A 26,302-nucleotide genomic window follows, 5' to 3' on the forward strand; every position below is an offset into this window, starting at 1 on the left:
AATGTCTGTTCTAAAAAAAGGTAATTTGTCATAATCAAAGGATCCATTTAATGGCCACTGTGTCTCCCCCTTTCTTCGTATATTTGTGCCAAATTGGGCCCCAGCGGGTCAGGCCTGCACCATATTTTTTCATTACTATTGAGGCTGGACTACCTTCGGCTGACACGGGTGTAGACTCGTCCAGGTGAGGAGTCCAGAAAAAAACATTTAGAAATGCATTTCTTGAGCTTACTCATGGTTGTCCTAAATGTGGAATTTACCTATGAGAAGGTCACAAACAAGTACCAAGATCAAATACCAAGATGAATATGACATCAATACCAGGATACAAGTTTACAAGTTGCAAGTGACATAGAACAGTCTCACCAAATAGGTCGTGTCCAGATCCTCGTATTCTTGAGGTCAAGTGTCTCCTCAGTCTCCTACCGGGTCTCAGTGGGAGAAATTCTTTACCGGGGATGGAAGTTGGTGACGTTAGATGGCAGCTGCAAGAAACTTGTCTTTTAGCAGGGGCCTCTGCGATCTGCGGTCTCCTTCCTCTGTTATAGCCTTTTTTTTACTCCGTTAAATTTCTCTCCATCAAGATCCCGTAACATTAACCAAATTTGTGAAATAAATTTACGAGTCTCTTCTTGTAGGAGGCTAAATGTCCACAAGATAGAATACAAGGATACAGAGTAGGCTTCAAGACAGCATTTTATTTCACTGCAGCAGGTCACCCCCATAGAGTGTCCATGACTCTCTCTGGCCAAGTGCAACTAACTTCTCCTCCCCCTCTTATGTCTTTATTGCAGAACCCACTTTACCACACTATACATACGTCATAAATTCCAAAAACATTCAGGCAAGCGTTTCCTGTAACACCGATGAACCACAAGAACAGGATGTTCAAGCACAGAAGTAACATTTCTGAGAACAAGAGGGGCGGTTAGGCCCTTTGCAAAGTTTCAAAAACATCTAAGAGAAACCAGCACATTTTTAAGAAACTAAACAAGTACAGATGCCTTAGGCATACAATTTTGCTCATAGCATATACAGAATGGAGTTAAAGGTTAGACAAAATGGAGCCCTCAAAGCAAGTTAAGAAATCCATTTTCCACACTGATAATAGTAAATAAATTAGAAGCTTACTTACTAATCTGACTAATGAGAGTGCTGATTTGAAAGAGTTGAAAGAACTAGGTGCTTGAGAGAAAGTTGGCAAAGGATTTGCTTCAGTGGGAAACTGGTTCAGCAACACTGGGAAAGGGATATTATTACAAATATTACAAGGGATATTGATTATTGTGATTTGCATAATTGGAGCATGGGGAATATGTAAATTGTGTAAAATGATTAAATTGAAGAAAATGAAAAATGATCAGAGGAGTGAAGAAATGAAAAGATAAAAATTGATTAGGGGAAATTCGAGAAGGGAACGAACATTTGAAGGGATTGAAATGACAGAATTTTAGCTGATGCAAAAATTTGTGTGGTAAGGTTTGGTGTGATGATACATTTAGTTACCAGAGAAGGGACTGTCAACACAGAATTATTAATGAAATTATTAATAAATATTCATAGATTTTGAGTGGTGAATTTGCGTAGAAAATTTGCTAACTCAGAGAAAAATAATGCATGCATTTGGAGGTGCGCCCATCAGAGTGGCCATCAATGTTCACATAGTGTACTTACAAATGACTTATTATTATGAAATGTTGATCTTATGTTTGATTCATGTAGTAATGTGTCATATTAAGGGTTACACATTATGTATTAGCTGTATTAAATTGTAGGCCTTAACTTAGTGAGGTCTTGGCCCAGTTGCACGGCCTCATGTCAAGCAGCATTTCTTAGGCGTTTAATAAAAATGGATGCTTAGAGCATTAAATTGTGAATTTTCACTGTACTGTCCATGTGCTCGTAGCTGAAGTTCTTTCACATGAGAAACTGCTTGCTAGAAGATGCTGTACTTGCTAGTGCAACAATATTTAATGTAAAGTGTGTAAGGCTGACTTTCCCAGGAGAAGACAATGAACGTACTGACTGGAGTATAAGCTGCAACAATATTGATACCTGACAAGCCGAATGATGAGAACAGAAGGAAGGAGCCTATCATTAACATGTGAACCATGTAGTAGAAGAACTTTACATTAAGGGTTTTAGTTTCATTGAACAATGTGTGAACATGCAACCCCCTGACCAATTAGGATGTGGGAAATAGTTTTAGGAAATCTAAGACACCATTTTTTGCCCATCTTTTCCGCTTGAGAGGAGATGTGCTTAACTTTACTGCTTAAAGAGGCTTTGCCTTTCTGAACTTTGATTTCTGACAACATTACTGATGTCCGGTTGACGAAGACAGTCACAGCTTGCTGATCCAAACTGAGGAGAGGTATACTGACTATGATAGTGATTGCTATGCCTATTTGCTTTTAGATGTTTTCCAAATTTGTGTGACTAAATTGTTTTGCATGAAGCCCAAACATGCAATGCTTATCTGACGTTAGTTAGGGTTCTCACTGATTAAGTTCGCTACATGCCATAACAGCTGATGTCTTTTCTTTGCTGAATCTAAATGTATGTAATATAGTTTGCGCAGTTATTGTTGCTATCAATTTGTACTGTAACTTTAGAATGTGTAGTAGCTCAAGCTTTGATTAAATTGCGATTCTTTCGCCGCTTAGGACAGCCGGCATTGTTTCTGTATGTTTATCATTTGATTTTGAGATTAAGCTATGTGACATTAGCATTGGTAATTTAGGGAAATAAACATTCTAACTTTTACTTAAAGTCGTGGTTATTCATGACTGTAAGGTCATGGTGTGTGGAATTACTGACTCCTATTGATTACTGATGCTATTGTTATTGGTTGTTGATCTGTGCATGTACGGGCTATATGGTGGGAAAACCTTGAAGCGAGTCAAAAGGTTAATCGGCCTATTTGTGTCTCTCTTGTAAGTTTACTTAATAAGGTCTGACGCGCTTACAGGTGTATACAAGGTGGCACTGGAAGTGAACTACATTCTCATACTTCAGTCCGGAAGCAAAGTGGGCTCCCTGCCATCTTCCTCCCATAGTCTTCATCAAACCTCTCATTCTGGGCCACAGTGAAGTGGTTCTTCCAGTCGCCGGCGACACCTTAAAGAAAAGCATAGAACAGGTTAGGGGGAGGGGGATTCAAACCAGAGAAGAGCATGTCAGACACCGAAGGGTATGCCCAATGTGAGAACCAGACAGACCCATAACGGGAGGATGAGCGGGACAGACAGGGAACGACAGCTAAGGACTGACTGATAGGCATACCATGACAGATGGAGAAACAGATGAAGATTTATATAGTTAGCAACTTGGCACATAAGCATGAATAAGAAGGCAGGGATAAACAGATAGAGAGAAGCCCATCGGGTTAGATACACACACAAATAAACAAAAAATAAATCCCCCCCTCGCCTAATAAAAGTAAGAACGATAAAGAGCTGTAGTCGGATACCCATGTAGTCCTAAATGCCTCCTCTTCTTGCAGATCTTGGTCTGTGGGTTGGTTTAGTGCTGACCTTTACAGGCGCTGGCTAACAGCTTGGCCTGGTGCCCTTTCATAGGGCATTTTTCTAGTGCATAAACTGTTTAATGCCGAGGCCCCCTTGTCAAAATGTTTTAGGCATAAGGACCCCCTCCTGACAAAAATGTAGAGAACCTGGTACTCCTCATCCTCCCCAACCATAAATGCCCCCAATTCCCACAGCAAATCATTTTTACGGTAGATAAATAATATTAAAGTGTTTAGCAAACCAAAGGTGTGTGGGTGACTCCTAGTTAAGTTACTTTGCTGCTGTTGTTGGCTTCAGTCATGTTTGGGGTGGGGAGTGGAGGGCCTTGATAGACTGAGCACAGAGAATCATGGGATAGCGCTACCTGACCAGGTGGTATAACATTCTGTGCTATGCCCCCATGCACCATAGGGCTTAATAATGTGTGCACCTGCGACACACTGCTTTCTTTTTCTGATGCTTCCTGACAGTGAGAACTGGCCTAGGTGCAGCCATATGCTGAGGCAGGCACAGTCTTGGGGGGGGGGGGGGGGGGGGGGGGAGCACAACTGTGGCAGCAGCTAGCACAGTACTGTAGGACAGTGCATGTTTGCATGACTTAAAGGTGAGGTGCCCCTCACATTAAAAAAACACATATACAGGGTTCACTTTAGCACAAAATTAAAGTAGTGATTGCACCTTGAGACCCTCAAGGGTGAGTAGTCGCGCTATATTAGAACCCTGACTGATTGATTGATTGAATGAGGCAAGCACCAAACTGGAGCCATAAGCAGCAGCGTGAAAAAGAAACATAACTGCCGCTTGTCACCTGGCCTGAGTGAGTCTCAGCTGCGGTCAGACTTTTGCAACCAGCGCAGCTGAGCCCCCAGGCCAGTGCTAGCTATATTGCGATGAGTGAACTGTACTCACTGATGCATCAGTACTGTGTGCAGTACAGTGCTCCAATTCTTGTCAACCTCCCACCATCCTCAAGGGAATGGGCAGCCAGGCCAACCAGCTGTCGAAGTGCATTAATAAAAAATGGGACTTGAGATCCTGCATGCAATAGTGGTAGTGTCCGTGAGTGTGGACAAAAACAAAATATCCTGTACGTTAGCTCTCTCACCGTCAGGTAGCTACATATAAAATAAGACACAGCTTAAAAGAAAATGAAATACAAAAAGTTGAAACCTCTATTAGTTAATGCAATGCAGTGGTCTGTGTGTAACCAGACAGCCACACAATTAAATCCTGGGTGGCGCAGTGGAAAATAGTGACTTGTGTATTTTTAGTGCTACAAGATCACAACCTGTGACAGAAAGTACTTCGAATATGTAAGTCATTATTTTAAACTTGCATTACACACAATATAAAATATACTGTTACAAAACACATTAAACGTTTTATGATAAAATGGTGCTTCCAAAATACAGATTTCAGCAATACTCAGTCTGTGTAATACAATTTGTTTTATATAAATGCCCCTTCAACACCTCCTTGGGGTAGTAAGCGCTATGTATGTATAATTAAAATGAAAAGCACTCGCATCACAGCTCAGTTGTTAACTGCACTACAACTCAAAAAGGGTAAATCTTTGTTATCAGAAAGAGTCATCAACTAAAGCCAGTATCGGCTCCCAAGTACCCTTTACATTTGCAGATTAACTCGTAGAACACATTTGCATTTCTTTCAGGCAGCAGGCACCCTGGCAGGAAGTGGTTTATCTGTCTGCCCGGCTTTAGTTTCACAGCACAGGACACTCCGTGAATGACACTTCAGCTGAGGCATTTACAATATCGGAATTAACTGTCCTGTGACAATTGTTTTACGAAAAGTAGGAGAACAGTTTTTCATAAATCCTTTTTGTGCTGACAGTATTGCTCGGGAATGCGCAACCCCTTCCCATGACTCCACGCCCCCCTGGGGGTCGCACCCCACAGACTGAAGTGTTCGAGTGCATTTGTCGTGGTTAGGGTTCCAGGAAAACTTCAGTGCGAGCCCCACCACAGTAAAATAATCACTTAGGCATAGACGTGCTTGTGGCCAAACTGTGGATATTTATTCATATAATGCCCATGTCACAGGAGGGAAAGCAAAAAGTATGCTGCTTACTGTATGCATAGTCCCACAGCCCCCTAGAAGTCCAGATAAACAAAAAATCACTTGGGAACATTGAAGAGCACTTATCCCATACTCTCAAGTCCACATGGCGCACACACTCATGGGTCGTAACATTCCCTTCAAACCACACAAGGAGCACCTAGTCCCCCTCTAGTGACTTCTACCCACAAGTGCCGTAACCTACACAGGGGGAGAAATCAATACATTTGTGGAACAGCAAATAGAACATGTGCAAAGTTATGATGTTTCCTTGCTACATGCATTTGCAGCTAATCCAGACCATGTGTATTGTTTTGCCTCCCTGGACTTCTAGTCAAGTTTATCCCATTATAATATGAAGGTTACAGTTCTAACAATGTAAACCACCCATCCTGGACTGGAATATCTAATTACACATGGAGCTGAGATTTGGAACTGAACAGGTGGATGGTCAATTTTTCCACCGACCACCGTGCTTGGGACTTCCTAACAGTTGTTCTATGCCTAGGATTACTTTCTGGGTGGCCTGGAGCTTGCAGCAGTGACTAGGGGGCAATATCTAGGAACAGGTCTGACAACATTTTCGATTAGCAAGAACCCCTGCTTGTGCTGTGTACTTGCCCACCTGGGTTTGCATGCTTTGGTGGTAACTCTCAGCACATCCTACAATTATGGCCTACCCAAGGACTCAACATGTCCCCGACTCATTTATGTACTATGGGCCTCACGAGGATGCACAGCTGATACAGAGAGCCTTGCGTAATCTCCCTACATATGACTTGATCAGATCTCTGATTCATGTTCATGGAGGGTGACCACTCTCTCTAGGGTCCTCTTAAAGGCATGGCTGGTCGTATGCATGGCTAGGGAGAATGAAAGCCCACCTTGCTTGGCAAGGTAAATGCTTGCAGGGCTCCTCTATGAACAGCATCCAGGAGATCCTACTGAAAGCCCTGTAACAATAAAAGCAACTGACCTCTGGAAATTGTTGTCTCTACATACCCTCAACATGCGGCAAAGATAAATCGCACTACCACGCTCCACATGTATTGTGGAGATAGATCAACAGCATGTTCATAAAATGTGAACAGGTATAATGGAGACAGACAATACGTAAGGAGACAGCTGAGGATGGCCAGGCTTAAAAACAGCTACATCCTGAGATACCTTTATTCAGAGGTTCCCCCCCCATCCCTGGCATGTGTGCAGGACTAAGCCACAACCTGGAAGCAACAAATCAATGCCAGGAAGGCAATCATATACTGGTCTGTGAATAAACAAGACATTGGTCGATAGCTTGGTGTTAATATAAGGCAGGCACTGCTGGGGCAAAGTCAGTCAATTATCATGTAATGGCTTACATGTGACTGAGTCAGGCCAAGCCCTAACAGCCTTTTGAAGACACCAGTTTGTTGTGAAATTTTGCACTGACTTGCTGTGAAGTCTAGATTCCCACAGCATGCTTCTCCTGAAGATATTTGTAACTTTTTTATGAGAGTGGTGGAGTCAGTTGCACCTAGTTAGCCCTCTGGTTGCTGGCCAGACAGACACCTTTTTTCGCACGAATAGCTGTTTTTAGGTGCATCATAGCATTCATTTTATTCAGGACCGGTAGTGAGGTTCCTTGCTTTTAGTGGGAGACAATTACCTTTTCTCATGAATGGTGAGATGTCCGTCTGAAAGAAAGGTGCAGTGTTCGTCACATAGTTGGTGCGTGGATTGTCCTTCATAACTTCGAATGAGGTCTTGTTGACAATATTTTCTAGCACATTCTCACCCAGGTCTTTCCCCAGGAACTGCGCCACCTTACGGATTTCACGCTTTGGGTCCTGTAGAAGGAGAAATAATTGGACTTAAGAAGGAGGAAGATATAACCTGAGTGTGTGCAAAAGAGGTTCAGGATGTTTGGACATTTACTAGAGTGTGTTGCTGCAAGGGGTGCGGGTGAATCTTCTCTTACCTCTTTCATGTCCTCGTAGAAGATGTACAGGACAGGGTGATCTTTTGTCTTTTCCCACCAGCTATTCACATGGTCATACCATGAGCCGTAGCCAACTGCAGATGTGAAAAATGAAAAGGAGACAGAAGAGAAAGGTATAGATAACTGGTAAATGTGGGAGACAAACCACAGCCAAAGTGGTTAAAGATTAGGGAACAAAGAAAAAGAATGCAAAAGTGGAGACAACTGTGAAGGAATGAAATAAAAATGTAAAAGAAGGGTTGCAACTATATACATATTTGGTACAGATTTAGTGATTGTAACTCTATAATTATGGTTCAGCCTTAGGGCCTGATTTAGAATCTGACAGATGGGATACTCCATCACAAACATGTTGGATATCCGGCCCGCAAAATTACCTTGCAATAAGGTGGGTGGCAAATTTGTGAAAGAGTAACCCATTCCCCAAACTATAACTAGAATACTTCTTGCAGGTGGGTTGAAGTGTGTGTATGTGTGCGGGTGGGGGGTTGTAAAGGAATGCAATGGGACGGTAACACCTATGTCTCTCATTCAGAGTTTGCATTGTTTCTTAACTCTGCTCTGAAAATGAGTGAACAGAATTACACCAAACTGGATAAGAAGGTTGCCATTAGTCCACCTTGAATTTGCTTTCCTCTAATTTTAACTGAAAATCAGAATATGATACACAATAAAATATCATCGTACGTGAAACACTGAACAGATTGACAGCGACAGTCAGCACAAGCTAAGTATATTGAAACATCACAAACAAAGTGGTTCATTGCCTCACATAATGGGAGAGAATGTGGCTAACGACCAGAGCTGCTGACTTTGGAACTGGGGAACCAGGTTCCAATATTGGCGTCGCTCAACATTCTGTGATTCTGGGGGAATAAATTAATCTTCCCGTGCCCCAAAAAAAAAAAGTGTCCCTGTGCAATGTAAATAGTGATCACGTACTGCGCTCCAATACCTTTGAGTTGCATTTGCGCTACATAAAACAAAATAAATCAAATAAAATAATGACCACTGTACTGCCTCAAAAGACCAAGGCAAATGCACTCAAATGTGGAATGAGGTGACTTTACCATTGGGTGTTGAAATCTTTCATTTTATGGTAAATAACACACTTTCCCATTGCACTCCTCATGACCACACACATTATGTCATATATTTCACCATCAATCACATCTTTAGTGCCATCATGTTACAACATCTTTGACTTCATAAGTGACATTAATTATGCTGCCATACCACACCACAAACTATGCTAATACTCTCATATATTACATCAAATATGGCCTTACAAATGAAATCAACAATGACTTCACTAATAGCCGAACATATTTTCATTACATAGCTATGAAAGACTGCAGTTTCACTCACAAGGAATGCAAACACTACCTCATATCATTAGGGTCTGAATCATGTGAAACAAAAGAATAGATCAATACTTCTCTAAGGGATCTCAGAAACAGTAATTTAAACTATTAAAATTCATCTTAAAATATGAGTTAAATCCACAGAATAATTATCTGTGTTAAATTGCAGTTTCCAAATACACCCTCAAGGAAAACAAACAATAACCAAGGTTTTTATGAGTTCTGGAATCAAGGCCCTGGCTGCAGCAACTAAGTAATTCAAGTGCATGGGAGGACCTTATACTTCAACAGGACGCTTACAATGATTACAAAATAGGCTCCATCACTGTTCAAAGTAATTATAGGCAAATTACGCAGCTGGATGCCACTGAACATTTTTGAAAGTGTATCTTAAGAGTTTACACGGTTGGGCAGAGGAAAATAATATGTTGCCCTTGAAACAAGATGGGTTTTGACCGAATTGCTCCACATTATTAGATAATATATCTGCACTGCATCTAATTCTGAAAAATAATGTTATCATACACATATCACAAACATTGCTCATGATTTTTAGAAGCTGGTTCCCATGAGCCATCCTCATGTCTACTTCATGTGTACCAAAAATTGCAACTGTCTTTTATTAATTCTTACATCTAGATGCATGTTATTTTCTTTTTGAGGATTCACCTGAAAAAATACAGAATTTGGTGTTAGTGCAGAATAACAAGTACACATGGAATACAGGATGAATTATGGACTTTGGCAGTGTCATCCGAAATCATTCACATTCTGCTTAGTTGGGAAATGGACCAACAAAGTGAGTGTAACTTGAAGATTTCTTTAAAGTCTAAATTCTTGTAACTCACGATATTTTATTGCCCACAGTATATTTGGGTTTTGGGATTCTTTTATAATCAGTATATAATTTATAACTAGCTTTAGGTTGGTATTTGATTATTTTTGTACCTTCCTCACCTCACTTAAATAAGCCACTCCACTGTATGCCACTACACTCTACACTATTATAGTGTATATCACTCTGCTGTCATGCTATTACGCTCTATGCCACTTTCTCTACCCCACTCTTTGCTATTCCATTCTACAACACTGCACTTTATGCCACTTAACTTTACTCCACACCCCTCCACTCTATGCTATTCCACTCTTTGCCACTCCGCTCTACTCTATTCCACTCAAATCTGTGCTACTCCACTCTATGCTATTCCACTATACACCACTCCACTCTTCGCTTTTCCATTCTATGCCATGCCACAACATCCAAGTTTGCTATGTGCCCTCCAATCTAATACACTGCACCACACGTCAGTCTGACAAACCACTCCACTCTAATGTAAGACACACTACTCCACTCTACACAACTCCATTCTACGCCAGTTCATTGTACTCTTTTCTACCACTCTATGCTACTTCAGTCTTCACCATTCCACTCTACACTGTTCCAATCTACACCACTCCACTCTGTGCTGGTCGACTGTAGAGCACTCCACACCTCTGTACTCTATGCTATTCCAATCAAGTTTACTCTAGTCTACTCAATTCCACTGCATGCCACTCCACTCTACCCCACTTACACTTTACGCTATTCCACTCTACCCCACGTCAGCCTACGCCATTCTTCTCTATACTATTCCACTGCAAACCACTTCACTCTACCCCCCCTCGATTCTATGACACTCTATACCACTTTAGTCTAAGCTATTCCACTCTATGCCATACCATTCTACGTCACTCAACTCTACGGTATTCCCCTCAGTGCCACTCTATTATACACCACTCCACTCTATGCCGCACCCCTTTATGCTATTCCACTCTATACCACTCAAATCTACGCCACTCCATTCTACACCACTCCACTCTATGCTTTTTCCACTGTATGCCACTCCATTCTACGCAACTCCACATCAATCTACTGTATGCCACACCACTCTTTCCACTCCCTTTTACGCTACTGCAGTTTATGCCACCCCATTAATGCTATTACAATGTACACTACTCCACTCTACACTATTACAGTGCATGCCACTCCACACCACTCCACTCTAGGATATTCCACTGTATGCCACTACAGTTTTCCACTCTATGCCATTCAACTCTACGCCACTGTACAACACTCTGATCACGCTATTCCACTGTATGCCACTCCACTGTATGCTATTCCACTGTATGCCACTTCACTCTATGCTACTGCAGTCTATGCCACTCCAATCTACACTATTCCACTTTACAACGTGCCACACCATTATACGCCATTCCACTCTATATCACAGTTCACTCTACTTCCACTCCAATCTATGCACTTCCACTTTAAGACACTGTACCACACACCACACTGACACATTGCTCCACTCTCTGCTACTCCACTCTGCCATTCCATACCACTCCACTGTACGCTCTTCCATCCTATGCAACTCTACTGTATGCCACTCTACTGTACCCTATTCCACTCCACGCCCTCCACTCAAAGGTAATCAACTTGATGCCACTCCACACCACTGTACACCACTACACCTTATGCCACTCCACTCTATACCAAATGACTCTATGCCACTCAATGCCACTCCACTGTATGCTGCTCTGTATGCAATTCCCCTCAATGCAGCTCCACCCTACGTCACCTAACTCTACACCACTCGGTGATGAAGTGACCCAGGCACTTCTGATTTGACTGACCCCCACCAGTGGGGTGGCATGAGCGGCCTATTCTCCGGCGTTGTTTCAAGTCACCAAATGGGCACAGGTCTGCTCCTGACAGCAGCAAAACACTCACACTCAGCTCCATGGAGTGACAGTTTAATTTTTGATGGAGAGGAGAAAAAATATGGGGAGAGGCCCCTTTCGCAAGAGAGTCTCATACTCTGAAAGCATTACTCTGGCCTGAGGGCTGTTTCAATTACATTTCAAGACGAGGCTTCATTCAATCTCTTGCAGCCTGTCACCGGTAGGGCCAAACTCCAAAACCTGCAGGTAGATCACTGGACCAACCTCCCTCCCACTCATATCTCATTCGGTACCACGTCCACCCTACCTCCCCCAGCTCTGGTTGCTGTGTGCCCAACTGAGGTGTTGTCTTTGGGCACTGGGTGGGTAGTTCCGGGTGCAATGGTGTTAAAATGGTGGGGATGGACATAGTGTGCCACCATGAGAAGGCAGGATGGTGGGGTGGAAAGTCCAAAGGCACCATTCGGCCGCATCTCAGGGCCGGTGGGGCCTGTCCGTAGGACCAGCAAGGCCTGACCTCCGTGGATCCTGCTGTGTCACTCGGTTCCCGAACATGGGCTGTCTCCAAAAGGGGTCTGCTCTTCCTGTGGCTGCAACTCTGCCTCTCGGCAGGGTCGGATTGGTAAACTGGGCATACAAGTAACAGCCGACGGGCCGCATGCCTGAGGTCCAGTCGTGGGCCGACTTCTTTTCTGTCCAATTGTGCCCATTTTGGAGTGGTTTCAGGATGAGTTGTAGAGACAGGCCTCACCAGTGATTCTCTGGGGTCTAAGCACACTCTTTGGAAGCCTGCAGCAGGGGCACGAGGAATCATGTTCCCTCACATCCTAACAGGAGCTGGCAATGTCCTAACCAGTCCCCTGCAGGGCAGGCCCATTAGTAATGTGTGGGGCTGGTTTGGGCCAGCTGTTGACACACAATAATGCAAGCACATTGAGCGGGGGGATGGGAGTGAGTAAGAGCAGCATCGCTGGAGCCCAGCAGTAAAAAGCCATTTTCACACATTTCCTCACTGTATGAGGCCGGCTGTGTGTTTATCTGACCACTTCCCTGCTCGACCAGCACATGATAGGCATGGGTTGCCCTGAGCAGCCTCACTGGAGCCAAGGTGAGGTGGGCCATTTCACACACTCTCTTTCTTGGAGGACACAGCATTACACTGCCGTTGTCCTTGCCCGTCAGGTTCTCTGCACATGTCCTGCAGCAGTGCTGTTCTTGAGAGCCCACGGACTTTAAGGTTTCCTGAGGAGGAGGCAAGGAGGGAGGACGAGGACAGCGAAGTTAAAGAGTAAGGAGGCAAGGGAAAGGGTAGAGGAGAGGCTGAAGGGGAGGAGATAGGGCCGATGAGTTGTAAGATAGGAAGGAGGAAAAGACAGAGACACGGCTATGAAAAGAGTAAGAAGCACAGAAAGACATCAAGAGAAGATTAGAAATAAAATGCTAGATGGAAAGAGTACAATTGTGGTAAAAGAGCAGGTGAGAAAAAGTTACAGACCGAGTGCCATGGGTGAGTGGAAGAGAGGTCGACAGATTGATTTGACGTGGTGAAAATGAGAACACAAAGAATGCACACTAGTGAAATAAAGGGTGTGTGAGAAGGTGAGCAGTAGAGAATTGTATGATGTGCCACACTGGCTCTGCTTCCTGAGTGGGAGTACACATGATACACTTACCTGTTTATCTGTAGAGTGTATTTGTAGAGGATGGCCAAGGACTTTCATATAGTGCTTCACTGTGCATTTTTGTAAGCACTGTATATGCGAATGTCACTTTTGCCCAACTGAAAAGTACTAAATACTCCTACCTCATAGGAATGATTTAGTTTTGCCTTTTGTAGAACACTTCCCCTGCAGGCCATACCAGATGTCACCAGCAGTCACAAATTCTTGTGCCGTCTTGCTGGATTGCATTACTAGTACTAAGCAGCATACCCTTGGAGCCTTGATGGGCCTGTGCCTGGTAACAAGGCCTGTACACTCTCTGCTTGTTATGCCCTAGAATTCAACAGTGAACCAAGCTAAGCAGACCCCCTTCACCAACCTTTGGAGCACACTAGGTTGTTTATAACATATTCAATGAGTACTGTCACTTCTAGGCAGCAAGCCACTTTAAATGTGTTTTAAACAGGACTGCATTAGTTCTTCTAAACACACTGGAATACTTTGAGACAATATCTGAATTTCTAATAAGATTCTTAACAATGTTGGGTGATGTTCTTTCCCTCCCCAGCAGTAAGGGACACTCAAGCTTGCCACCGCACATCCCTATGGCTGGGCCACCTTCCTCACTCTCCAGCCTGCCCGAGCAGGAAAACAGCCAGAGACGTTATAAGGAATGCACAATTTGGACAATTATAAAGTCCTCCATCTCCCAAGATCCTCCTGAAACAATGATCTCTTGGTCTTTTTTTTCACCTCTAACTTTTTATAATAACCCCTCTCTCATTCTCTCTTTCTTTCTGCCTTTGGCGGTCTCTTCATTCTGTCCATGTCTCACCACTTTCTTTCTGTCTACACATTTCTCTCCTCAACCATCACTTGTTCTAGCATATCTCACTATCTGCATTCCCTCTGCTTTACTGATCTCTACTTTTTCTCTACTTTCCTCTAACTTACTGTTCACCTCACCTACCTCTGTTTACTTTGCCTATTAATTCCTTTGTACTTCACCATTCGCTATTATCTTTATTTTTCTACATAGCTTTTTTGCCTCATTTCTCTGTACCTCACCAGTCACTAAACTCCGGATCTAGCTTCCCACCACACTCTCACTATCTTTATGTAAACTGTTTTATTACTCTCTACCTCTTTTTTCTAGGCCTCACTTATCTTTCTGTCTCAGATCTCTCCCCTTACTTGACTCCAGCTCTTCTACCTCACCCCTTTCCCTCTCTCTTCATTGATCTCTACACCTCCATGTATCTACCATTCAATTTCTATTGCATCCCTTTCTATCACATTTCTGTCTACCTCAGCTCTATTTAAAATACACCTATCTGTGTCTACCTCCACATCTTTTCCTCCCTACTCCATCTCTACCCCATCCCTACCTCAGCACCTCACAGCACTTTTCATTTTGCTGCACTGTCTCTCTCAACCTGATCTATTTCTTTATTTCACCACTCCATATCTATGCTGCACGTCTCTCTACCTTTCTCACCCCCGGTCTACTGCAATACTCACTTCCTCACCTTTCTCTGTACTTTACATCTCATGCACTACTCGATCTTTCTTTCCCCTACGTTTCTCTTTCTCTCAATTAACTTAATTTGATCACTGTCTCACCTCTCCACTTCTTTCTACCTCTCTTCCATCTGTCATATCTCTCCCAAACATACTTCTTTATTACTAGCCCTCTTTCTCTACCCCTAAACTTCTTTTTAAACTATCATTGCATTTTTCCACTCTCTTTCAATTCTATATCTAGACCACTTTTTAACATACCTTCTCTGTTTCTTTCTGTTTATGTTCTCTATGTCACCTCTCAGGCTTTTCCCCACACTCTTCATTTGTCTGAATCTCTCCTCTCTTTCTCTACCTCACCTGTCTCTCTATTTCATCTCTTTTCTGTACAAGTAAACTCTTTTTCTGATATTCACCTCTCTGTGTACCCTTTTCTCTTCTTCACTGTCCACTTCACCAAACCTATCTCTCTGTGCTCTACTTATCATTCTGCCCACTAAGTATACCTCACCTCAGCTTGCAATTCTCTTTACTTCTACCTCATCTTTTTGCTTGTCTACCTTTACAGTCCTCTGTCTCTAGATCTCTCCAACTAAACCCTCTTCCTACATTACCTTTCTCTGTGCAGTGGTATAACAAAGGCCCCCAGTCCCCGTGATAGGGGGTCTTGAGCTCCAGTGGCACAGTACCCTGGTCTGAGAGCTCCTTGGTGAGTCCAGAAGGGAGGACCTCCATGTGCTGTGCAGGGGGCCCCTTCAAATTTCATTACACCACTGCCTCTGTTGCGTAGGCTCTCATTATTCTAATGAGACTACTGGATTTGAGCGGCAGAATCACCTGCGCTGTGCGAGACGGAGTCTGAACCCACTACAGGTGACACCTGTCGGCCTAATCCGGTTTTGCTCCGGCTAACTAGCAATGCGTTATCTCCACCCAAGAGCATGGAATGATTGGGCAGCCGAGCGCATGACACAATTGACTCCTCAGGGAAATAGTGGTCACTCAGATCATTTCCGTTTCTCTCAGATACATTAGTCTCACATATACAAGGACAATCAGAGGCAGAATATATTTCAATAAGGTTTTATTGAAGTAACTGTGTCTTAGATAATAAAGCATGTACTGCAATAACTAGGACGATGAAGCATGAGTGAAGCATAAAAATAACGCTCCCATATTGTTACTGAATCATTAAAATAGTTCCTACCTAGGCTATGTTAGAGCACAGCATGTTAAGCTCTAGTTCTGCCCTTCAGGTTTCCCTGGGAAGACATCATCCCTCATATCTGAGCAAGAGGCCTGTAGTCTACATAAGCAGTTGCAGCGAAGCACTCGGCATACAGCCGTGGTCATCTGGCTGGAATCTCCCTCTAACATACATGGGTCAAAGCTTTTTCATAATAAAATAGCTGATGCTCCAAGAAAGGATCCCTACGTAAGAGTGTGTATGTTTCTATGAACACTAGAGACAAAGTGTTACCATGTTTGCCGGCAACCTAACTTACTGCACCTTGAGAAAAGCACAGAGTGAAAGAAATGTCTTGTTTAAGAACGCAGTGCTGGCCTAGGCAAAGAACAGCTAGACAGAGAGAAATAAAACAAGACCGCAATGTGGCTATTGTTAAAATAATAAATAAAGCTGAATAAATATATCTAGGTTAAAGTGCACAGCAGCAGGACTAGTTCATTAAAATAATGTGTATGAAGCTATAACTAAAATGGCTACACAGCACCTCTGTGTGCCTTCTCTCAACATTTCAGTATCCCTATCACCCTGTACACATCTACCTCACTCCAAAATCCCTTTCTATCTACTGCTCCCTTTTCTACCACTCCATATCTTTCCTTCTGTCCACCTTGCCATTGTCTTTCTACCTTACGAGTCACCACATCTTACCTATCTTGCTACATTATCACTGCCTCTACCTCCCTCATCCCTCTACCTTACATTTCTCTCTGACATTTGCATCACCTCACCTTTCTATTTTGCTTACTCAGCAGAGACTGAGATTACTACCTAGCCAAAGAAAGAAAGGTACGGGTACAGAATTAAGCAGAGCATTATTTTATTTCACCTGATAACAGCAAAAATCCTCAAAGTGCTTCAATTTTCACTGTTGCAGAAAGCATGCCAATATTGAAGAGGGATTTATTTGTGATCATAAATATTTAGCAATGAAAGCTACAATCTAATGCACTATGTGCATACGTTTTGATATTATGCACTGTTACACTGAGCATCCACCAAGTCACCATTAATGTCTCTTCCCTAAAATGGTAGACACCAGCTTATTAGACACTGTTTTTTATATAAGATATTTTGTATGACACAATATTAAGAACACAAATACAAAAAATGGCTTCATCAATGCTTGCCAAAGCTTTGTTTTGGTATTATTTGTGTGGCACACACTGGGCAGCATCAGCTTTGTGAATTGTTGCATGCCCCCATTTCTGAAAGGTTAACTTATAGTTCAGTGTGGTTTGACATCATAAGTGCTTAGTTGAAAATAACTAATAAAAATCACAGCTGTTCTAAACACTGACTACCAAAATAGATATTGCCTGGGGATCCAAAAATCCTTCAGATGGTACTCAAAACAAAAGGCCTGGGGGATTCCTGCCTCAAGGTTATGATCTCACCACTTTCTCCTCCAGCCACGATCTTCTAGAAGGACGAGAAGTGCTAATATAGAGATTTCATTCCTACCCCTTGATTTCCATGCCCACTTTCACCAGGTGAGAGAGCTGAAACAAGGTGGATTCTGCATTGCCCACTACCAGCAGGATCCAAAGGTCCTAACTGGACAAAGCAAAGAGCAAACTAGTCCACGGGTCGACAGGAGACCATGCTTCAACATACTGCTGCTTCAGACCACTTCTTCAACTTCTTATGTCCCAGCCATCTCCTGCCCTGCCTAAAAGGAAGAAATCAGAGCCTAGAAAAAGGCTTTCAGTGGCCTAATTCAGTTACTGCGGCCCAGGAAGGAGTCTGACCACAAATATCCCATCCAAAAGCCCTGAGGGTCCCCCAGCTGTTTGTTTTCTGTAACTCTGCCAAGCCAGTAGAATCACAGGCCCAGAGCACCAACTCCTGGGGACCAGGCTAACGTACACACTTCCAAATTAGCTTTAGAATATATTTCTATGATGATCAGAGCCCTGGATATAGTTGGTTGGGAAAGTATTAAAACACTTTGACGTGCAAGGCACTGACACTGCAAGTATTAAGATTTCAAAGATGCAATGTTTTGATTCTTGACCAATGTTACAGACCCCCTTACAAGCTTTAAAATGCCTAATTTACCACACAGATGTGCAAAAATGAGTCCCCTGATATTATTCTAGCAGTGTTTCATGAAAGGCTGCGATGAGTGAATGTAGGCCACTTTTGTAGGGTTGCCCAGGCCTATTTTTGATCTCAATCCAACCCTGCCTCTCAGTCCCAAGTCTCGAAGCTGCCTGGTTTCCACCTAGGGTGCTACAGAAAGACAGCCTCTCCTAATCAGCCCTCCGTTGCTAGCAGTTGTTGCTGTCTTTGCTTTTGGGGGGTTAAAGCTCAATCAGGACCCACAGTAGGTTGGTCTCACTGCCATCTTGGGACCGATCTTCACTGTGGACCTAGGAGAGGCCAATGCTTTTCTCCATCATGTGGGCTCCTACAACAGATCTGTGCAGATAAATTGTTGCTAGCTGTCAGCCAAAGCAGACCTCTATGTTTAAACCAAGTGTTTTGTGCCGGTGAAGCCAGAATGATGCAGGATCTTGGGTGCCAGATATACAGCATTAGCAGAGTGTATCAACAATCTTGCACTGTTGGCTACACCCTGCCACACACATGTAATCTTATACCAAGATGCCCATTATTTGGTGTGGGAAAACTATTAGATTTTTGCCAGTACCCCGTAAGAAACAACAGACATTTCAAGTTATAGACCCAGGAATGGAAAATAATCATGTGGAGCGTGAAATACAAGGTGAAAAGCAGGTTTCTCCTGATTCCAAGGACTATTCTGCTGACATTTACCGACTGCTCTGAGCTGGTGGAAAAATAGAGTGGAGCTAGGGTGGGCCTGAGGTGAGGCAGGGTTGGAGAGGGTGTCCATAAGCAGGCCTTGCTGTGACCTCTGTGGAGTGGGTGCTGTCTGATCCCCTCTGTGTGCTCTGCTGGGAAAGAGTATGGCTCAGCCATGCTCGTAATGAGAGTCTACGTGGCTGTGATGAGTGTTATCATATTGGTTTGGATGGACCATTATTTAATTTAGTTTGATATCTTGTTCCCAATTCAGATTAGGCAAGGCACATCCATAGAATAGCTTAAATACTGATAGCGCCTCATCAGCTTTTGAAACATCCTTGATCCACATGCATCTTGCCCTCAGATATGGAATCACTGTTCCAGGTTTTCATACGTTGCCTTATAGTAGTCTTTGATCAGGCACTACGTAGATCTGTTTTAAGCACAAAATCTTCAAAAGCCAACCAGTGATTCACCTCCATGCTTACTGCAAAAACATTTTGCCCATAGGGGTTCTAAAAATCTACAATGGCTTCAGAAATGTTTCACATTTAACCTTCAATTTGATCAAAACAACAAAAAAGAATTGCTATAGGACTGTCATTCAAACAGCAAGACACTAAGGCCTTCATTAGGAGTTTAGCGGGTGGAAAAAGCCGTCTGCCAAACTCCAGCAGGTCAGAAGACCGCCAGTGCAGTCTCCTTCCTGCTGGCCCTATTATGAGTTTCCCGCTGGCCAAGCGGGAAACGCACAACAACACTGATGCTGGCTTGTAATAGGGTCGGCAGCTGTTATGTGTCAGGTGCACAAGCACCCATCAAGCAAATCACTGTCTACAAAGCAGACAGTAATTTGCGCAATGGGGTTGGCCTGTGGGGACCCCGCACTGCCCATGCTCCCAGCACCCCGTCGCTGCCAGCATTTACATGGCAGTGAAACCACCATGTAAACACTGGTGGAGAGAGGGGTTGCAATCCCTGGATCGCGGTCTGACTGTGGCACATTTGCCACGGTCATAATGTCGCAGTCCAACCGCGACTTTGACCCTGGTGGTCTGGTGACTGCCAAGGTCATAATGAGGCCCTGAGTCCCCTCTGAAAATTTTCCACAAATCCCTCATCATATGTTGGGATGAGCCTAATCTAATACTGCATATGGGTGCTAAAACCAAGTGCCCAGGATAAGGGGTTTCTATTCTAAAATCTAAGACAGTCTCCAAACTGCCCTTGAAAGAAAGAGTGTAAAAAGTTGTTTCTATTTATCTTTTTTCCCACACTTGAAAAAATGACCTGCTAAATTCTTTACAGTCTCAATTCATTCTAAATGCTTCATGAAAAACAGCAACGCTTCAAGTACTCAAAACATCTAATGCACACTAGATGGAGGTGATGCCTACTTTTGGTTTTATTGGGTTTACTGGCAACATTCAATACAACGGACATTAACTTTTATCTCTACATCCCCTCCTCTGGAATGGGGATGAAAGCCAAATACTGAAATGGTGTCACCCATTATCACGACACATTAAGATCACTCCTGCCTGTAAACTGCAACACTGGAATCACTTGACCCAATGGTACAAGTAAAAAGGATTATCACATATTCAAAACTGAGTGCCACAAAAAACAAATCCCTACTGCTATAAGTCATTGAATTTCTACCTCCCAGTCCAAAAAAGTCCAGAAATATTCTATGACTCTGGCTTGTCATCCATATTTGTTCCCTCTGCCATGGTATCCCACATACTCAAACACACAAAAACTGTCTCAGTTACCTAACTCAAACCAACCATTCCACCCTCTGACTTCAATACTAATGCATAAGTCTTGGTTCTCACACAAGTAGATGGCAACAGTCATTGTGAGCTGGTTCTATAAAATCCCCCTAGCCTCTCTCAGCCCCCAACCTGCATGATGGAGTTTGCCTTATTAAAGGCACCAAGAAATTGGACAACCTCAGCCCTATTATCTGCAACTTCTGCTGCTTCTCTTTGAAGCTAGAATCCACTTTATAAAGGATTAAATTATTGACACAGCAGTACACTGTGTTTTACTAATTAACACCTTAACACAGTAGGGCAAATAACCACAAGATGTAAATCATACTTATTCCTAGAAATTCTGAAAGCTAAAAACCAAGCCGAACTAAGTAAGCCTTTTCTTTCCAAGTGCCACACCTTAGGAACCATCTACCTCTAAATCTCATATGCATACGTAAACTGTTCTCGTTTGGGGAAATATGAAATAAAACAAATATTCAGAACTTACTTGAAGACTAATGTTAACACTTAAATGATCGTTCTCTAAGCTGCAATAACTCTAATGTTGAAGTTCATATTTAGTGTCAAGTTCTCAGTTGCCCTTGTTGCTAGGTCAGCTCTTTGTAAATAATTTTCATAAGTCAATAAAATGCCTAAAAAATATAACAATACAAAAGTATTTTTCTACCGTTGCAGATAAAACTAGGATGTACCACCATTAGCTGGTAATGAGGAAAGAATATAGTAATAGGTCCAGTACATACTAATACAGTGTAGAGCTCAGGTTACAATTCACAGATAAATTAATACCATGCAATGAAGGAATGCAGTTTTAAAACTGCCAATTCGACCTGGAAAAATAAACCATGTGTCAGGACTAAACCTTCCTTTTTTATACTTATAGGTCACCCCTATGGAAGGCCCTAAATGCTCAAAGGGCATGGTGCATAGTAATAGTATTCTATTATTCACATGTCATGGCAGTGAAAAACACTGAATGCCATTTTTCCCTGTGACAAGGCTAGCCCTTCCATGGGAAAGCACTGGGTTAGATTATAATACTTTATAATGCATGAAGCACAATCTCAGTTTGGGAGTAGCTCAACTTAGTCCAACTTAATGGTCAAGTTGGATTTTATATTACTATTTTGCAAATTACACTTTTAGAACCTTGTCAACTTTCTGCCAAATGTGTCTTTCTGCCTTTGTTCATTGTCTCACAGGGGCTGAATTACTTTTCGATTTGGTGTAAAGTGGCTAGGACAAAGGAAGAGGGGTTGACCTTCCGCAGGCAGCATGGCTATGGAGCTGTAACCAGTAACCAATTCAGCTTCAAAGGATGTCACTGGCAGATGTCGCTCACACCTGGGCTGCTCCCCCTCTATTGTCATGCATTAGTCCCAGTGCTATAAGAGATACCCCAGAACCAGTTTTGATTTACCACAAGGGAGGGTTTACCCATTATTATTGCCACTCCTTCCTTTGTGTAGCAACTGGGAGCTCTCTGCACAGCTAAGAAAGGTTCTGGCATCTTGGTTTTAGGTAGAGATGGACAGTGTAGGATAGTTTACTCTGAAACTCACAGCACATGCTGCAAAAGTGGGTAGGGTCATCTCTGCAAACATTTACCCCATTCAACAAGGAGTGGCTAGGAGTTTCCCTCACCTATAGGCTGGAACTGGGTATAAACAAACGCAGCTATGCATGCTATAAATGTGGAAGACAGAAGAAGGAATTGACCTGCTGTTGTGGCCTAATGGCTGGGCTTGCTCCCACATGTACCCAGAAAAAGAAGTGGACTTCAGTTGGCTGACTTCTTGTGAAGGTACAGAGACACAGGAGCTGCACTTTCCTTAAGAGCCTAGTTAACCAGTTCCTATTGGACCTGCCTTGGACTCCAGCAGTAGCTTCTACTGGAGTCCTGACACCTGATTGAAGCCCCCAAAGTCCCATGGCTCTTAGGAACGTACTCCTCCTGCCTATCCCTAAAAGTTTAGACTTAGAAACTTTTTCAAGATTTTTGGTCTTGAGAACTAACAGAGGACCAGGACAAATCTGCCGGTCAATCCCCTGAAGGTATATTGCTGCTGGGCCAAAGATTCGGGTTGCTTGTGCTCAGAGCTTTTCCACAGCAGGAAATCGGTTTCAGCTGGTCATTGCAGAAAAGGTATCCGGCCTCAAGAAGCTCTCTTTGGCTACAGCTGGAGGAATCAGGGCTCCAAAAAAGTGACTACATCCGAAGGTAGAAATTCTTACCAGGCAAAGGTGCCAAAAGGTTCAGGACAACGAGGAGCCTTCATCTGGCACAACTTTTGGATTTCTCCTGCTTGGAGCTTTTCTACCAAATGTCAATGGCTTTACTGGGACTTCCTCTGTTGGCTATCTAGCCTTGTGCAACCTATCTCCGCCACAGCCTGCTGCCTTGTCCAGATGAGGACTTTTGACTTCCATTTCAGAGATTAGGTCAAAAAGTGAATCTTACCACCAGGCCAGGGCTGGTCTCTGTATCCAACACGTGGTCCATCATATTCGGCCTCAAACCTTCCCCTTGTACCAGTCAAAGGCAACCAGATGACTGCGGTTAGTGCTTAACGTTTTTTATCTAAAACTTTAAAAATTGATATCTCTAGCTCCTCTTATTGGACTGGCATTTTTATTGTGTTGTGTTCTTGACGTTTTAACTGTTTTGTTACTTCTAAATGCTTTACACATTTTCTTACCTTAAGCCTGAATGCTCTGTGCCATAGCTACCAGGGGTTGAGCTCAGGTTTAAATTATTGAAACAGTTATTCTACCTTACAGGAACAGTGACATTATTACGTGTGGTAAACCACCAACCACCCCAACAAATCATCCAATTTCTTTCAATATTCCATAAATCTCCATTAGCCGTTCACTCATGTTGGTCAATGTCAGAGATGCTGAGCTACTTCGGCCTGCTTGTTTCCTTACAATGCCTTCCACTGAACCAACCAGCATATGAATATGTATAGTCAAGGTATACAGTTATGGGTATAACCTTAATACATCTGTACTTACCCATATGTGCTGATTATATGTCTGCAGCCATGACTAGTAGGCCACATAGGTCTTTCGCTGCTCCTTATTACCAATGCTCTTACAACAATGTCATCTGAGACTGGCATATGGCCATGCTCTATGGGCACACGCCATGGCATTTGAACACGTCTGCCCACTAACCCATTCATACATGCCCAATGGGCACAGCCTGGGGGGCTCCCTAAAGGACGCAGGGCACAAACCTGCAGCTACATCCTCTGGCCAGTACCACTGCACTAAGTGCCTGTTTAGCATACGACATTGCCTTCATCATTCCTGGGTGAAATACCCCTGTGACTACTGAGCATAATGTATGGCTTGTCCAAAGTGCCACAGTGAGCAAGGTGTAGGTTTCGGCCACAGTGCTCAATATCCCACTGCTTTGAATGGATCACGTTTAAGACTCCTGCTACGAATGCCCCCCGACCATGGCTTGGGTAGCTCGTGACTACTGGACACAAGACGTGGCCTTCTGCTACAGCCTTGAACCAGTACTCCTGCTTTTTATGGGCTGCTCACTGCGCAGAGTGGGATATAAATCACTTGGTGCTCTCAATAGTACGGCTGCTGCTTAAAATGTTAAGTCAGGTGCAGGTTACTTATTACTCTCAGGTTACTGGCCTGGAGTGGCAGCTGCAATAAGCTAATTTAGAATTTAGTTACACTGACAAACAATAGATCTCACTTTAGACATTAATTAGAGTTGTAAAGCTACAAGAACTACTTTCACCTCTTGCAGGTCCTGGCAAAGAATAGAACTAAAAAAAAACAACTAGAGGTGTATTCTAAATATGTAGAAAACATTCAGTAAATGCGGAGCTCGGCTATACATAGGTCCTTTGTCTTTTTTGGATGATGTGGCACAGTTTGGTCAGCCTGGTTACAAGGGTATCCACTTGAATGGTTCATGAACCACACACCCACTTCGTGAGCCCAGCATCATAACTTACCCTTCCCAGCCACGTACTTTTCAAGGTATTCTGCCCAGGTACCCGGCTCCGGGTGCAGCTGGTTCATCCGATCAAAATGATAATACGAGACTGCCAGGTCCTTTGCATTTCGGGCCACATAGACCACCTGGATACAGAAAAAAATGTAAGTTCGACCCTCAACTTTGAATGTTTATGGCTAGTCTAAATCATCCTAGTTCTCACAAAATGTGAAAATATACAAAGGCAGAACAAACTGAATATAAACGCCGCTGTCCAGTACCATCAACATGTCACCAGCTGACAGGGTCGAGCTGTATTAATTTTCATGGACATATTATTCCGGTTCTTTCTATGTCTGTTTCAACAACTCATTTTTGCTTCAGGACATCTTGGAGTCCTAAAAATGTCCCACCTTCATTCTTTTACAGGGGTGTTCCACACGGCAGATCACATGCGGACTATCTGCATCCCCATTCCACTTCACCAGTAAAATCGATAACCAAGTTTACAATTGTTAGAAATCTATCTGACAGGGTAGGTGTAGTTAAATTGCAACACACGCTGTATTTTTAGGATATTCTGGGTCCGATTTAGAATTTGTCAGATAGATGACTCCACTGCAAACACGTCAGAGTACCATGCCCGCAATTTCCCAGTTATCTCGTCTCATTTAGAGATGTGTGGACCTTAAGTATTCGGTCAACGGAACCCCTCTTGGCTCCTTTGACAGAATACTTCCTCTGACGGCCTGATGGAGTAGGAGCTGCCGGAAGTAGGTCCTCACACAAATCACCAAACTTAGGGTGGATAGTGTAATGGCTTTTTTTCCCTGTCCCTCACCACCAGAAAACAACTGGCAGTGAGGGACAGGAAATAATGAAAATGCCCCCCACTTTTTCGGAGTTAACTTCCATGCTATGGGGTATTAGTTTTTTTCTCCAAACTTCTAGGGGTTTGTCGTCGAAAAACAAACCTTTTGAAAAGTTTGACAGCCGAATGTCATGTCTGGCCATATCTCCTGTAATACTTTTCCTACATTGACAGGAACTGCCATGATGATGGTGCCTGCCAATGTAGAGAGATGTCCATTGAGCCAGCTGACATCTCCAAATTTGGTGGGTGGAGGTAATGTCCTCTGATACCCTGACAGAGTAAACTCCGTCCACCAAACTCTAATTTGGTCCACTTATTTCTTCAGAGCTTGGGGCCAAGGAGAGTTTTATGGCCTTTGATCAGGTTTGTGGGAACTTGCTGTAAAGAGGGCTTATGGTGTGGAAAAGCTGAGTGAGGAGTTGTGTACCAATGGAAGCCAATGAATAGTCACAATTCATTCACTAAGACGTTTAACTCCGTTCAGTGCCAGGTGATAAGGAAAAAATGTCTCTAATTTTTCAGTCCAGTACCAGGTTTCTCCTATGTGAATTTGACAATCTGTGAATCCATTAGAAATGACCCGCATTGTAATATTCCTTTTAATTAGCCGAGCTGGGCCCTGGTGACTGGGAACACCGAAAGTGCTCCCTCAACATGAGAGAGGGAGTCTGCTGTAATGCTGATGGCCATTGGGTGTTTTACCGTGCACCCCTAATAGTTTATGCAGTTGTGGTTTGTCCCAAGGTCACCTATTGCGGTGTATAAAAAATGGGACGGACCACAACAGTTCCGCACCAAACCT

The 26,302-nt window shown here is 43.2% G+C and overlaps 1 protein-coding gene across 1 annotated transcript in view; it reads right to left on the reverse strand.

Annotated features, from left to right (window-relative positions):
* Positions 1 to 678: 678 nt before the first annotated feature.
* LOC138304187 (sulfotransferase 1B1-like) overlaps positions 679 to 26,302 on the reverse strand; it is a 341,978-nt gene continuing 316,354 nt past the window's right edge. The window contains exons 5-8 of the mRNA XM_069244035.1: positions 24,646 to 24,772; positions 7,570 to 7,664; positions 7,258 to 7,438; positions 679 to 3,120 (exon numbers count right to left, since the gene is read on the reverse strand). Of these exons, the coding sequence (XP_069100136.1) occupies positions 3,008 to 3,120; positions 7,258 to 7,438; positions 7,570 to 7,664; positions 24,646 to 24,772 (516 nt within the window). The 3' untranslated portion in view covers positions 679 to 3,007. The remainder of the gene's footprint in view (positions 3,121 to 7,257; positions 7,439 to 7,569; positions 7,665 to 24,645; positions 24,773 to 26,302) is intronic.

Source organism: Pleurodeles waltl, chromosome 7 (genome assembly GCF_031143425.1).
Source record: "Pleurodeles waltl isolate 20211129_DDA chromosome 7, aPleWal1.hap1.20221129, whole genome shotgun sequence".
NCBI classification, from domain to species: domain Eukaryota; kingdom Metazoa; phylum Chordata; class Amphibia; order Caudata; family Salamandridae; genus Pleurodeles; species Pleurodeles waltl.